A 14,047-nucleotide genomic window follows, 5' to 3' on the forward strand; every position below is an offset into this window, starting at 1 on the left:
ATTAATCCATTTTTAAATATTTAATAATTTAAAAAATTAATATTAGATAATATTTAATAATTTTAAAAATATTTTTGAATATCTAATAATTAAAAGAATGAAGAGATAAGATAAAATATATAGGTGAAATAAGAAAAAAATATATGAAAAATTTTAAATTCTCCAATTTTTGGGAGAATTTGAAATTCTACTATTTTAAAGAATTTCAAAAATACTTGAATTTCAAATTCTTTATAAGAACACCTCCACAAGCCACTTGCATTCCCCCTATGTGAACTGAAGCATCCACATTGTACTTAACCCAACCTAACGGAGGAAGGGACCCTATCAAACATGTGCCACTTCATGCCAAGAGCATTTTCTACTTCCGTAGCAGTGAAAACTGATTTACAAATAATTGCATCCATTCTCCAACTAGTTACTGAAAAAATTACCTCATTCCTCATGTTTCAAATAGCCCACAGAGTTTTATCAAACAAAGTATTCCAGTTTGTTAGATTATTGATAATATTCCTCAACAGTCAACACCCAATCCTTCACCTCCAAATCAAAAAACGCAATTCTATCAATCTCGTTCTCCATAGCTATTGTTTCCCATATTGGTCAAACAAGGGCACAACCCCGAAGAGTGTGGCTATTGGTTTCAGCTGAATTGCAACAAAGAGGGCAAAGGTCCTCCTCTGCTATCCCACATTGAAATCTTCTCAATTTGGTTTTGAGGCCATTTTGAAGCATTGAGCAAAGGAAGCTCCTAATGCGATGCGAACCCTTCACAGCGGTTTATCATCCCCATTGAGAAGTAAAGGTGTGTTTTGCGCTCGAATCTTGTTGGTTTTAGGGAGGAAAGGCAAATGCTAATAGAGCATTACAGAGAACGAATAGAGAGAGTGAAAAAGTAGATTGAATGTGCTGGATGTGAAAATTATATTTATTTATCTCAATGCAATTTAATTTAAATACATTGAAAATAACTGACTTAGAGATCACAGTCCGTGACTCTAGCAACCACTACTAATAACTTAGCTGAAAAATAGGAAATAGATAGTCCACTAACAACCACTAACGACTAATGATAAATTCTAATTAAATTGACTTATTCAAACTAAAATAAATCTGAAATATTCCTAAAAATATGCAACTTCCAAAGGCAATTCTCAACACTCCTCCTTGCCTTGGAGGCTGCAAACTCCCAGCTTCTTCCTTAGGAATTCAAACCTGCTGAGTGGAAAAGGTTTGGTAAACATATCAGCAGCTTGGTCTTCTGTGCGGCAGTAAACTAAACTTGCATCACCATTTTCTTGAACTTCTCTTAAGTGAAACAACTTCACATTAAAATGCTTGGTCTTCCCATGAAACACAGGATTTTGTGAGATTGAAATTGCTGCTTGGTTATCAACAAAAACTTCTATGCTTTTTTCTTGCTTCAAACCCAAATCTATCAAGATATTCCTCAACCAAATAACTTGATTCACGGCTGCTACAGCTGCAATAAACTCAGCTTCTGCTGTTGACTGAGCTACAACCTCTTGCTTCTTGGAACACCAAGAGACAACTCCTGAACCCATACTAAAACAGTACCCTAAAGTACTTTTCATATCATCGAAGCTACCTGCCCAATCACTGTCAGAAAAACCAGATAATTTGAAGTCCTGTACCTGGTAGTACTTGACTCCATAGTTGATAGTCCCTTTGATGTATCTTACAACTCTTTTTGCTGCCTTCAAGTGCAGTTCACTAGCACAATGCATGAATCTTGATAGCACGCTAACTGGAAATAAAATGTCAGGCCTTGCGGATGTAAGATACATAAGACACCCAATCAAGCTTCTAAAATGCATTTCATCAACTTTGTCAGCTCCATCTTCTTTGCTGAACTTCTCCTTTTGATTCATAGGCGTGTTCATTATTTTGCATTCATCCAACTGAAACTTTTTTAGGATCTCCTTTGCATATTTTTTTTGACATATAAAAATCTCATTCTTCTTCTGAGTGATTTCCATGCCCAGGAAATAGGTCATAAGACCAAGATCAGTCATCTCAAAGACATCCTTCATTTCTTGCTTGAACTTATTAATTTGTGCTTGGTTGCTTCCTGTCACCAAAAGATCATCAACATACAAAGAGATGATTAAAATATCATCATCAACATGTTTGACATAGAGTGTAGCTTCATATTGGCTCTTTTTAAAGCCCAAGCTCAATAAATGATCATTAATTCTGTTGTACCATACTCTAGGAGCTTGCTTCAAGCCATATAGAGCCTTTTTCAACAAATAGACTTTATCTTCCTGTCCCTTGATTACAAAACCTTCTGGTTGCTCAACATGAATCTCCTCCTGCAAAAAACCATTGAGAAAGGCTGACTTGACATCCATTTGAAACACTTGCCACCCATTTTGAGCAACAATGGCAAGTAGTAACCTTATTGTGTCAAGCCTTGCTACTGGAGCGAAGGTATCTGCATAATCAACTCCAAAAATTTGAGAATAGCCCTTCACAACAAGTCTTGCTTTGTACTTGTTTAGAGATCCATCAGGATTAAGTTTTGTTCGAAACACCCACTTCACCCCTATGACATTTTTGTCATGGGGTCTTGGAACAAGCACCCAGGTTTGATTTTTCTCGATCATGGACATCTCTTCTTTCATTGCAGCTAGCCATTTCTGCTCCATAGCAGCTTCTTCAAAATTGGCTGGTTCGCACACTGCTATATTGCACGCTTCTGCATTGCTGTTTTGATAGATTTCGGAAAGCAACCTTGTGCCTCGAATGGGTGCATCATCTACTGTATCTCCAAGCTCTAGTACAACATACTAGTTCTTCTTTGAGTCACTCCAGCACCATTTTTCGTCCTCCATGAAGTGCACATCTCTGCTTATAAGAATTTTTCCAGTTTGAGGCTGAAAAATCCTATAAGCTTTAGAGATCGTGCTGTAGCCTATAAATATTCCAGGTTCGGCTCTTTTGTCATGTTTATCACGCTTAACCTGAGGTACATGTGAATAGCACAAGCAACCAAATATTTTAAAAAAATCTAAGGAAGGTTTAAAACCAAACCAGGCTTCAAAAGGAGTATGATTTTGTACAGCTCGTGTAGGAATTCTGTTTTGAATAAATACCGCTGTATTTGCAGCTTCGGCCCAAAACTTCTTTGGTAATTCCTTTTGATGAAGCATACACCTGGCCATCTCCATGATTGATCTATTTTTCCTTTCACTCACTCCATTTTGTTGTGAAGTGTAAGGAGCTGTCAATTGATGCTCAATCCCAGCTTCATCACAAAATTGTTGAAACTGATTTGCTATATACTCTTTTCCATTGTCTGACCTCAAAATCTGAATACGACTATTGCTTTGATTTTCAACATGTGCTTTGAATTTCCAAAACACCGCAGCTACTTCCGATTTGTATTTAAGAAAGAAAATCCAACACATTCTCGTTAGGTCATCAATAAAAATTATATAATAAAGACTTCCTTTTAGTGATGGAGTTCTTTGTGGTCCAGCAACATCAGTGTGAACTAGCTACAATTTTTGACTTGCCCTCCAACTACTTTCAGGAAATGGTTTCCTTGTTTGCTTCCTGAGTTTACAAGCTTCACATTCAGCTAGCTTCTCTGTCAAGGAAGGAACTCCACGCACTAGTTGATTTTTCAGCATATAGTTCATTCCCAAATGATGGAAATGACCCAGCCTTTTGTGCCAAAGATCAACTGAGCTTGCTGTAACTGGGAATGCAACCTGCTCCTCCTTCATTGGATCAAATGAGAAACTCTTGCTCCTCATTTTGACTTTAAACATGTCAAGACTTGTAGGATCTTTAATTATGCAGCTTTTATCTTCAAAGATAACTTTGAACCCTTTCTCTAGCAATTGTCCAACACTAAGCAGGTTTTGGTTAATTTCAGGTACATATAAAACATCAGAGAGGGTTTTCGTACCTATGTGGCTTGTTATAACTATTGATCCCTTGCCTTTTACTGGAATTTGTTCACCATTCCCGATTCTGACCCATTTGACTTCGGTGTTGTCCAAACACTTGAACAATTCTCTGTCATAAGTCATGTGGTTGGTGCAACCACTATCTATCAACCAAGATTCACTTGAACTATTGGTGGAGAAACAGGTAGCAACAAATAGCTGGTCTTCATTCTCTTGCGCATTTTGTGCATCAGCTACAACTTGCTGGATGTTTGCTCTGCAAATTACAGCTTCATGTCCGATCTGATTGCACTTATTGCACTTCGCATCAGGTCTCTTCCAACATCTGAATGGAGGATGACCCATTTTTCCGCAATGCTGACAAGGTGGGTAACTTTTCTTTTTACCCTTGCCTTTGTTTTGGTTGTTTGTTGTATTCTCGTTACTTGTTGACGGGTTCTTCTTAAAAAAATTCTTTTTATTATATCCAGCAACATGATGCTTGGCTGAAAGTGCACCTTCAACGGCATGATCTTCTCTCATTAACCTTCGTTGCTCTTGTGCCTGCAAGGCATGTAGCACTTCTGCCAAAGTTATCTTTGACAGATTCTTTGAGTTCTCCAATGAGGTTATGGATGCTTCATACCTCTCGGGTACCGTTACCAGAATTTTTTCAACAATTCTGGAATCAGCAAAGTCACTACCCAGCAACCTTATCTTGTTTGCAATACTCAACAACTTGTCTGAGTATTCCTTAATTGTCTCAGACTCTTTCATCCGTTGCAACTCAAATTCTCTCATTAAATTAAGCACCTGCATGCTCCGTATTCTTTCATCTCCCACGTATTTTGCCTTTAGATAATCCCAAATTGCTTTTGCTGATTTGAGAGTCATGATCCTAGTGAAGATTGTTGTAGAGACACCAGCAAAAAGGCATGATTTTGCCTTTGTTTTTCGTGTTTTTTTTTCCTTATGATTCTTGATCTGGGCCATGGTAGGATTGTCCGGCAGCGGAGGGACATCATAATCCTCTTCCACAGCCTCCCAAAGATCAAATGCCTCCAAGTAAGATTCCATCCTCACTGCCCAGAGGTCATAATTTTCCCCATCAAAGACTGGGAGAGCAGCTTGGGAAAAACTTGTTTCAGGTTCCATGACAATGTAGAAACACACAGGTCCCTCAAGAAGAGGGCTCTGATACCAATTGTTGGTTTTAGGGAGGAAAGGCAAATGCTAACAGAGCAATACAGAGAACGAATAGAGAGAGTGAAAAAGTAAATTGAATGTGCTGGATGTGAAAACTATATTTATTTATCTCAATGCAATTTAATTTAAATACATTGAAAATAACTGACTTAGAGATCACATCCCGTGACTCTAGCAACCACTACTAATAACTTAACTGAAAAATAGGAAATAGATAGTCCACTAACAACCACTGACGACTAGTGATAAATTCTAATATCTCATGAACCACCTGAGTAGGCAGATAGACATTGATTCAACAAATCAGCATCCCACAAACCATTTGATCCCACCATATCCGCCACCTTACAGTTAGTAACGATCCTCATAACCCGACAATTGATTAACAACAATAATCAGAAGAACTCCAGAAGGAAGCCATCTGTCAAGCCAGAACCAATGCCCACAACCCATCTAATATTGTTGACCACATCGCTCCTTTCTAGACTTGAGAATCTGTAGGCCTGACTTTTAATTCTGGAACCACCTTGCTCCCACACTTGTATTTTGATCTAAGTAGTTGCACCCATAATTCATTGGGTTTTGAAATTAATTCCCACCCAACTTTCTGTTGGGAACAGCAAATCCAGTTTCACAAAACCCAACCCTCCATTCTGTTTAGGCTTTCACAAAACCTCCCAAGAAATAGTATGCCAGCCCCTTCCACTATCCTTCTTGATAAACCTCCTTTGCGTATCCTCAAGTTTGTCACACAAGCCCTTTGGGATAAGAATAGATTGCATTGAGTATGCAGACATTGTTTGAATAACACTCTGAGCCAAGGTGACCCTACCTGCAAACACAAGTTGATCTGACAACGGACAACCACATTACTATTACCTTTATTATGAACCTTTTTTATATATAAATTAAGTAATTTTCCAAGACAATTGTATTCAAGTGAACCTATTTTGTACAAACTACTTTTGCTCTGCCGGATGGCATGTTGTGGGCAAAGGAGCAAGGTTTTGTCCGGGGTCGAATTTGAATCAGACTTCCAAGTAGTGGTTCTCATACGTAAATGTCTAGTGAATAATAAGTTTTTTCAAAGCTGTAAAGTTAACTTTACACATAGATAAGCCAATTCAGTACCGTATAAACTAGCTAAGGCATCTGATTTATTTGATGGACTTCACGAGTATGATTATTTTTCCCATGTATATTCCAAGATGTTATTAATGAAATGCATTACTTTTGTTTCTGTTAAAAGAAAAAGTAACTTTAGTTTTTTTTACTCTTTATGCGTGTGATGTTTATAAAGATTAGAAATGTTAAAATGGGCTAGATTAGCATATCAACACATGTTAAATGAGTTAAGTTGGATTGATATAGGTTCTCAACAACTCACTATTTTTTTTTGTTTGATCTGATTTAACGGGCTATGTCATATTAGTCGATTTATGTTTTATTTATTTATTATTTAAAAAAAAAAAAGTAAATATTAAGTTAAATGAGTTTGATAGGTTTCAAAGTTTCAAATAATTAGTCCATTTGACCCATTTATCGAGGCAAATCGACCCGATTTAATTCCGAACAGTTTTAAAACTTGAGCTGTCCAATCTCTTAGGTGAATCCATCTTTTATAGCTCTAGTTATATTATCTATTTTGATATTATGATAAGTTATTTATATTTTATTTTTTTCTTTCTTGAATTTTATATCATGTCTCGACACATTTATGATTTTTTCTTTATTACTAGATTAGATAATTATTGATAAGAAGTATTATTCTTTGTATGAATAAATAATATGTGAGAAACATTTTATTTATACATAGTAGGTTATTTAGTTTTGTGATAGTATGTGAATTTAATTAGAATCGTATATGTGTATTTAATAATTTTCTTATCTCAATTGGGCAGAAAGCTAATGATGAAAATCAAGCATGTTTATTAAAAAATAAAAATCAAAATATGATTTTCATTTAACATCAATAATTTGGTTTAATAGAAATATGTATTTGTTTCACATATTAAAAACTTATTCACAAAATTATTGAGTTAAAAATGTCATATTCTTATATTTGTTTAGAGTTTTGAAAAATATTTTTAAGTATAATTTATTATTAAAAACGTAGTCACAACATGATTCATTTTATTTTGACTTCTGTGATGAAAGATGGAAAGTTGCATTCTCATAAAAATGTGAGAAATTATATTTTAATTTGCTTTTTCAACTCATTTTTTTATTTTAATTAATTTAAATTTTTAAAATATTCTTCGAAATGTTAAAATCTCACTGGACACATTTTTAAATATTCATAGGAATAACATTCCAATAGTAATATTTTCAAGAATGTGATTCTTCAAAGAAAAGTAACATACTTGGAAACAAATATTCCTAAAATCGAATCCTGTTAAATGAAAAAAAATATGTATGTACATTGTGTTTATCAAAAGTTGTTAGGGCAAATGATTTAACATTCTTATTTTTTAATTAAGAATTAAAATTTGATCTCAAATTTTAACATAAAATTATACTTAGAAATATTACATTATCTCTAAAATAAATTGACCTAGTGAATAAGAGTTATACTCTTTGTTATATATATGATATTGTTTACTTAAATAAGCTTATCCCCCAAAAAAGTAAATATATCATTATTAGTGGATTATTGTCACAAAGAGTAAATGCGCTTAACCAAGGTATTGAATATAGGTGGTTAATGTTTTTAACACAAGGTTGAATCATTTGGATAATGTTTGAGTTTGATCCTTGACGAAAATAATATTTGGTCAAACTTTATTTATCTCTCAATCGAGTTACGTCAGTCTAAGGTAGAACCTCACAACATTGATGCGAAATAAAAAAAAAAAGAGTGAATGAGCTTCTAGGCTTTAAACTTTAGTCTTTTTTCTCTTTTCTTTACTCTATTCTCTCTTTATATTGCAATGATTAACTCTGATAAAACTTGGACTAAGTGTGTGACATATGGGCCTTCCTTATTTGTCCCTTTGGGCTATATCTTTTTTTTTCTTTACTAGTAGCATAAGTTTTTACTTTAGACTAATCTAACTTAAATGAGAGATAAGTAAAACCTGATCAATACTTATTTTTGCTAAGGATCAAACTTATATACGATTCAAATGATTTAAATTAAAAACATTATATGATGATGATGATGATGACTAGTAGGATGTTGGAAAATGATTTTGTTGAATTTTTTATTTATTTATATTATCTTATACATTTACAAATTTTTCTTCATTACTAAATTAGATAATTATTGGTAAGAAGAATTATTTTTTGTATGAACAAATAATCCGTGAGAAACATTTTATTTATACAGAGTGTTTTATTTAGTTTTGTGATAGTGTGTGAATTTACATGTGAATTTAATTAGAACAAACTGTGTGTATTTAATAATTTTCTTATCTCAATTAGGCAAAAAACTACTGATGAAAACCAAACATATTTATTAAAAAACAAAAACCAAACAAGATTTTATTTAACATCAATAATTTGGTTTAATAAAAAAAAAGTATTTGTTTCACATATTAAAAACTTATTATCGAGATTATTGAGTTGAAAATGTCATATTCTCATATTTATTTAGAATTTTGAAAAAATATTTTTAAATATAATTTATTTCCAAAAAAGTAGTCACAACATGATTCTTTTTATTTTGACTTCTATGATGGAGGATGGAAAAGTTGCATTCACATAAAAATGTGAGAAGTTATATTTTAATAAACTTTTTCAACTCATTTTTATTTATTTTAATTAATTTAAACTTTTAAAATTTTCTTAGGAATGTTAAAATCTCACTAGACACATTTTTAAATATTCATAGGAATAACATTCCAATAGTAATATTTTCAGGAATGTGATTCATGGAAGAGAAGTAACGTACTTGGAAACAAACACTCCCAAAATTGAATCTCGATAAATGAAGAAAAAAAATGTATGAACATTGTGTGTGTATCAAAAGTTGTTATTGTAAATGATTTAACACTCTTATTTTTAATTAAGAGTTAAAGTTTGATCTTGAATTTTAACATAAAATTATAATTAGAGATATTACATTATCTCTAAAATAATTTGACCTAGTGTATAAGAGTTATACTCTTTGATATATATATATATATATATATATATATATATATATATATATATATATATATATATATATATTGTTTACTTAAATAAGCTTATCCTTAAAAAAAAGTAAATATATTATTAGTGGATTTATGTCACAAAGAGTGAATACGCTTAATCAAGATATTAGACATAAGTGGTTAATACTTTTAACATAAGGTCGAATCGTTTGAATAATGTTCAAGTTTGACTCTTGGCAAAAATAATATTTGGTCATATTTTACTTATCTTTCGACCGAGTTGCATTAGTCTAAGGTGAAATCTTACAACACTGATGCGAAATAAAAAAAAGGTGAATGAGCTTCGAGGGTTTAAACTTTAGTCTTTTTCTATTTTTTTTACTCTATTCTCTCTTTATATTACGATGACTAAATCTGATAAAACTTGGACTAAGTATGTGATATATGAGTCTTCCTTATTTATCCCTTTTGACTATATCTGTTTTTTTTAAACTAGTATCATAAGTCTTACTTTAGACTAATCTAGGTTAACTGAGGGATAAGTAAAATCTTATCAATATTTATTTTTTCTAAGAATCAAATTTACATACTATTCAAACGATTCAACTTTAAATTCAAAACATTAGTCAGTTGTATTTAATTTCTTGTTTGTTTGTTTTTTATTATATTATCTTATACATTTAGAACAATAATAATAATAATCATTACTTTAAAACTTAAATCAATGATAACTAGTAGAATGTTGGAAAATGATTTTGTTGAAAAATTGTCTTATAATATTATATTAAAAATGTTAAATTCTCTGAATTCGAATTCGGAAACATCTCCCTAACAGTTAAATATATTTAAAAGTTAAATATGCAGATTGAGGAATTTTTGAAGTATTGGAAAAACTTTTAGAAGTTATAAAGATATAGGTTACTCAGTTATATTTGATGAATGGATGGCATGATAAAATATTAGAAGTTATTAAGTAGAAGAGATTGAAACCGATTAAAGTTGATTAGAAAAGATGAAGAATGGAAAAAGATGTTGTCAGTGGGCATAAGTAAAGCCACCATCGACCCTAAGATCAAGGCCAGTGACAAAGGCGGAATCATCAGAAACGAGAAACAAGACGGCGTCTGCCACGTGTTTGGGAGTGAGCAGAACTCCTTGCAGTCTGGCGAATTTCCGGTAAGCCTCTTGCATCTCCTCCTCGCTCATCCCTCGCCGTTTGCAAGTCAACGGCGTCGCCAACCCATTCGGTGAGACGCAGTTCACCCTTATCCCGTGCTCCGCAAGCTGCAAACTCGCCGAACGCATCAGCCCCAACACCGCGTGCTTCGACATGATGTAGTCAGTCGCCGATGGTCCACCGTGGCTGCCACCCACGCTCCCCGTGCACACAATGCTCCCCCTCACGCGCCTCTCCACCATGGCACGCGCCGCGTGTTTCACGCATGCCGCCATTCCGCGCACGTTGACTGCCAAAACCTTGTCCAGTTGGGACATGTCGAGGTCCTGCACGGTCTGCTCGGAGGGGCTAAGGATGCCAGCATTGCTGAACATGATGTCCACTTGTCCGTACGCGTTCACCGTCCATTCCACCACCTTTTTTACTTGATCTTCGTCCGCCACGTCGCACTGCACGAAGCTGCACCGCTGTTTTCCAATGGACGCAGCCACTTCATTTCCCAGCTCCTCTTGGATGTCCGCTATCACCACCATACGCGCGCCTTGCTCCGCAAAGACACGCGCCGTCGCTTCGCCGATGCCGCTTGCTCCTCCGGTCACTATGGCTACTTTGCTTCTTAACTTAAGACCTGTGTTAGTGCTGCTGCTTCTAGATTCCGCCATTAGTTTTTCTTGGATATGTAAATTCTTGAGTCTTAAGCTACGTACCTAGCGACCTTATTTACTATATATAGAAGATTTGCGAATCGTGCTAGTAACACTCCCAAACTTTTTTTTCTTTTTTTCTTTCAATTACAACGTGTGTTTTCCAAAGTTACCATGGACTCCTCTCACCTCGTTTCCTCACCAACCCTGCCTTTGTATTCTAGTGTTTCCTTGTTCCTATCAATCTACCTGCCTTTGTATTTTAGTGTTTTCTTTTCGATCGGATCAAAATGCTCGAATCAGACATTAAAATATAACAATCATACGTGTTTTATATTTCTTCAATTTGTATTGCAATAATATATAAGTAGTGGGATTGTGAACGCGGAAGAATAAAAATTGGTCCATGAAAGATGAGTGCAGAAAAAACAAAATGGTGCAAAAGTTCGAAACCATCCAGCCTCCTTCAATGATTTAAAATTTAAAGAGCTCAACCTACTTCAAATTAGGCTGAATAGATTCACAAAATGTTTAGTTTAGTTTAGTTCTAGCAGAGAGTATATTTGTTCCACTAAATAGAACCGTGTAAAAATAAATTTAGGAATAGAGTTGCTAGCTTCTTTATTTCCACTTTACGTAAATTGATGATTTGGCCTTTCGGGTTTCTCCATGATCTCTTCTCATCTATCATGTTATATAATTGTTGGAAAAAAAAACCTTTCTTTTTAATGTACAATGATGGAATAATGACAGTATTGTAAATAAATTTATAAAAATTATACAAAATTTATTTAATATGACTCGATTCTTGATGTTTATTTTTAGAATTAATTATCTATACATTATTAGTGTAAAACTTTTTACACTAACAACCAATCATATTTTTTAAATTATTATATTTTATTAAATAAGTAAGTGACATAATACTATTAAAAAATATGATTGATTGTCAATATAAATTTTTTTACATTTACACTGATAGTGTATAGGTGATTAACTCTTGTTTTTATTATATTTTTATTATGAAAAACCAATTTTTCTAATGTATATGTCCTCATGACATACTTTAATAACTATTAAAATTCACTATCCAATGTCTCTTTTAATATAATAATTATATGAGAGTAAATAATAATAAATAACATTGACTATGGTTTTTAAAATTAATTTGATGTCATTTTTAACTATGTCCTTCCATTTATTTATTTTTATTCTCAATTAAAATAATAATAAAACATTTAAAAAAAAAAAAAAAAAAAACCTTCTGACTCCACCACCCTCCTGCACCTCCTCTCCCGCCCACCATGCCTCTTCAACTTCAAAAAAAATAAAATTATACAACAGATTCTAGTAAAATGCAAATTTGTCCACATTTCTTATATTTGAATTTTATGCGTAGTAAAAATAAAATTACAGCAAATTCTAGTTAAATGCAAATTTGTCCACATTTCTTATATTCAAATTTTATGCGTTTTAAAAATAAAACTATATAAGTATTAAAAATAATATAAAATTAACGAAAACTATATACGTATCAAAAGATTGCTTTTAAAAAAAAAAATAGGTTTCGTTATTGTTTTGATTGGGAGTGAGAAAAACAAATGGAATGACAAGATTAAAAATGACATTAAATTAATTTTAAAAATTAGAGTTAATGTTATTTATTATTATTTACTCTCTTATATAAAAAATATATTAAAAGAGATATTGGATAGTGAATTTTAATAATTGTTAAAATGTGTCAAAGACACATTAAAAAAAACCATATTAATAATAATATGAAATAGTTTATACAAGTACTTTTTTATTTAAAAATGAGCATATGAAGTAATAATTAGTACAACTAATACAGTGTTCTATTCCAGAGTTTTAAAAACTGGATCGAACTGATCGGTGAAACTGGGAACGAGTGGTTTAGTTTGTTTGAATATTGAGTTAGATCGATTATACATTTGACCCGTTTCAAAATGAAGTGAACTAGTCAATTTTATGGTTCAATCAATGAACTAGTGAGTCGAACCAGTAGATCAATTCGGTTCAACAAAATAAAAATTAAATAATTTTTTTATGTATTTCTTTATACAAAATAAAAATAATGATAATTTTAAATAAGACAAAAATTGAAATTTAAGATAGGATATGAATTTTATTGAAATTTATAAGTATAAAATATATTTAACATGAATATCTTTTTAAAAAATTAAATATAATCAGATCATGCAATTCAATTAGTGACCCACCAATTTAACATTTAACCTACTGAACCAATACCCTAATCAATTTAATGACCGATCCGGTTTTTAAAATTATGTTTTATTCTAATATGCATTTCTCTCAAACAAAACTATAGTGTTGTTCCTAACGTCTTGATACGCTAAAATTCATGTAAGAGACTACATTTAATTTATAAAAAAGTTATGAGGTTGGCCAAAAATAGATAAAGATAATCAAGATCGATATTGACATTTATTGGGCTTCGATGATATAATAAATAAGGAATTTATATATATATAAATATTTTTAAATTTAAATATGTATTATATTTAAAAAGAAATAAACATGTAATTTCAATAAAAAAAAATAATAATTTTTTATACAATGTGAAAAATATTTTAATAATTTTTTAAAAATATGTAAAACAAAATACGTTCTTTAATAAAGTCTTATAATAACTTTTATCATCAATAAAATACGTTTTTTTTTTTTTAATTATCGCAATGTCTATCACTTATAAAACAAAATACACAATTTTTCATGAGGGTCTCTTTTGCTTCGATACATAAAAGTGTAACCCTTTTTTAAATTTTAATAAAGAAAAGTTGTATTTATTATCACAAATTTAGAAAAATTACGAAATTTTCTTTTTTTGGTACATATAGTGAAAAGGGAACAACAAAAACAAAAAGAAAGAAAAAAGAAAGATAGATACACCTAACCCCTTAAAGAGGGGAAACCCATAGAGTCAATGAGTAATAAACTATTCAATATTGTTAGAACTTTTAA

General features: G+C 32.1%; 2 protein-coding genes across 2 annotated transcripts; both read right to left on the bottom strand.

Annotated features, from left to right (window-relative positions):
- Nucleotides 1–3,524: 3,524 nt before the first annotated feature.
- Nucleotides 3,525–5,923, bottom strand: LOC109810208 (retrovirus-related Pol polyprotein from transposon RE1). The gene is made up of 2 exons (XM_083073227.1): nt 5,801–5,923; nt 3,525–5,153 (listed from the first exon to the last, which is right to left on the bottom strand). Exons 1-2 carry the CDS (start codon nt 5,921–5,923, stop codon nt 3,525–3,527), a joined length of 1,752 nt encoding a protein of 583 aa, XP_082929353.1.
- Nucleotides 5,924–10,149: 4,226 nt separating this feature from the next.
- Nucleotides 10,150–11,349, bottom strand: LOC109810262 ((-)-isopiperitenol/(-)-carveol dehydrogenase, mitochondrial). The gene has a single exon (XM_020373685.3). It carries the CDS (start codon nt 11,060–11,062, stop codon nt 10,259–10,261), a length of 804 nt encoding a protein of 267 aa, XP_020229274.2. The 5' UTR covers nt 11,063–11,349; the 3' UTR covers nt 10,150–10,258.
- Nucleotides 11,350–14,047: the final 2,698 nt, after the last annotated feature.

This window comes from Cajanus cajan, chromosome 4 (genome assembly GCF_000230855.2).
Source record: "Cajanus cajan strain Asha chromosome 4, NIPB_CcT2T_4, whole genome shotgun sequence".
Lineage (NCBI taxonomy): Eukaryota > Viridiplantae > Streptophyta > Magnoliopsida > Fabales > Fabaceae > Cajanus > Cajanus cajan.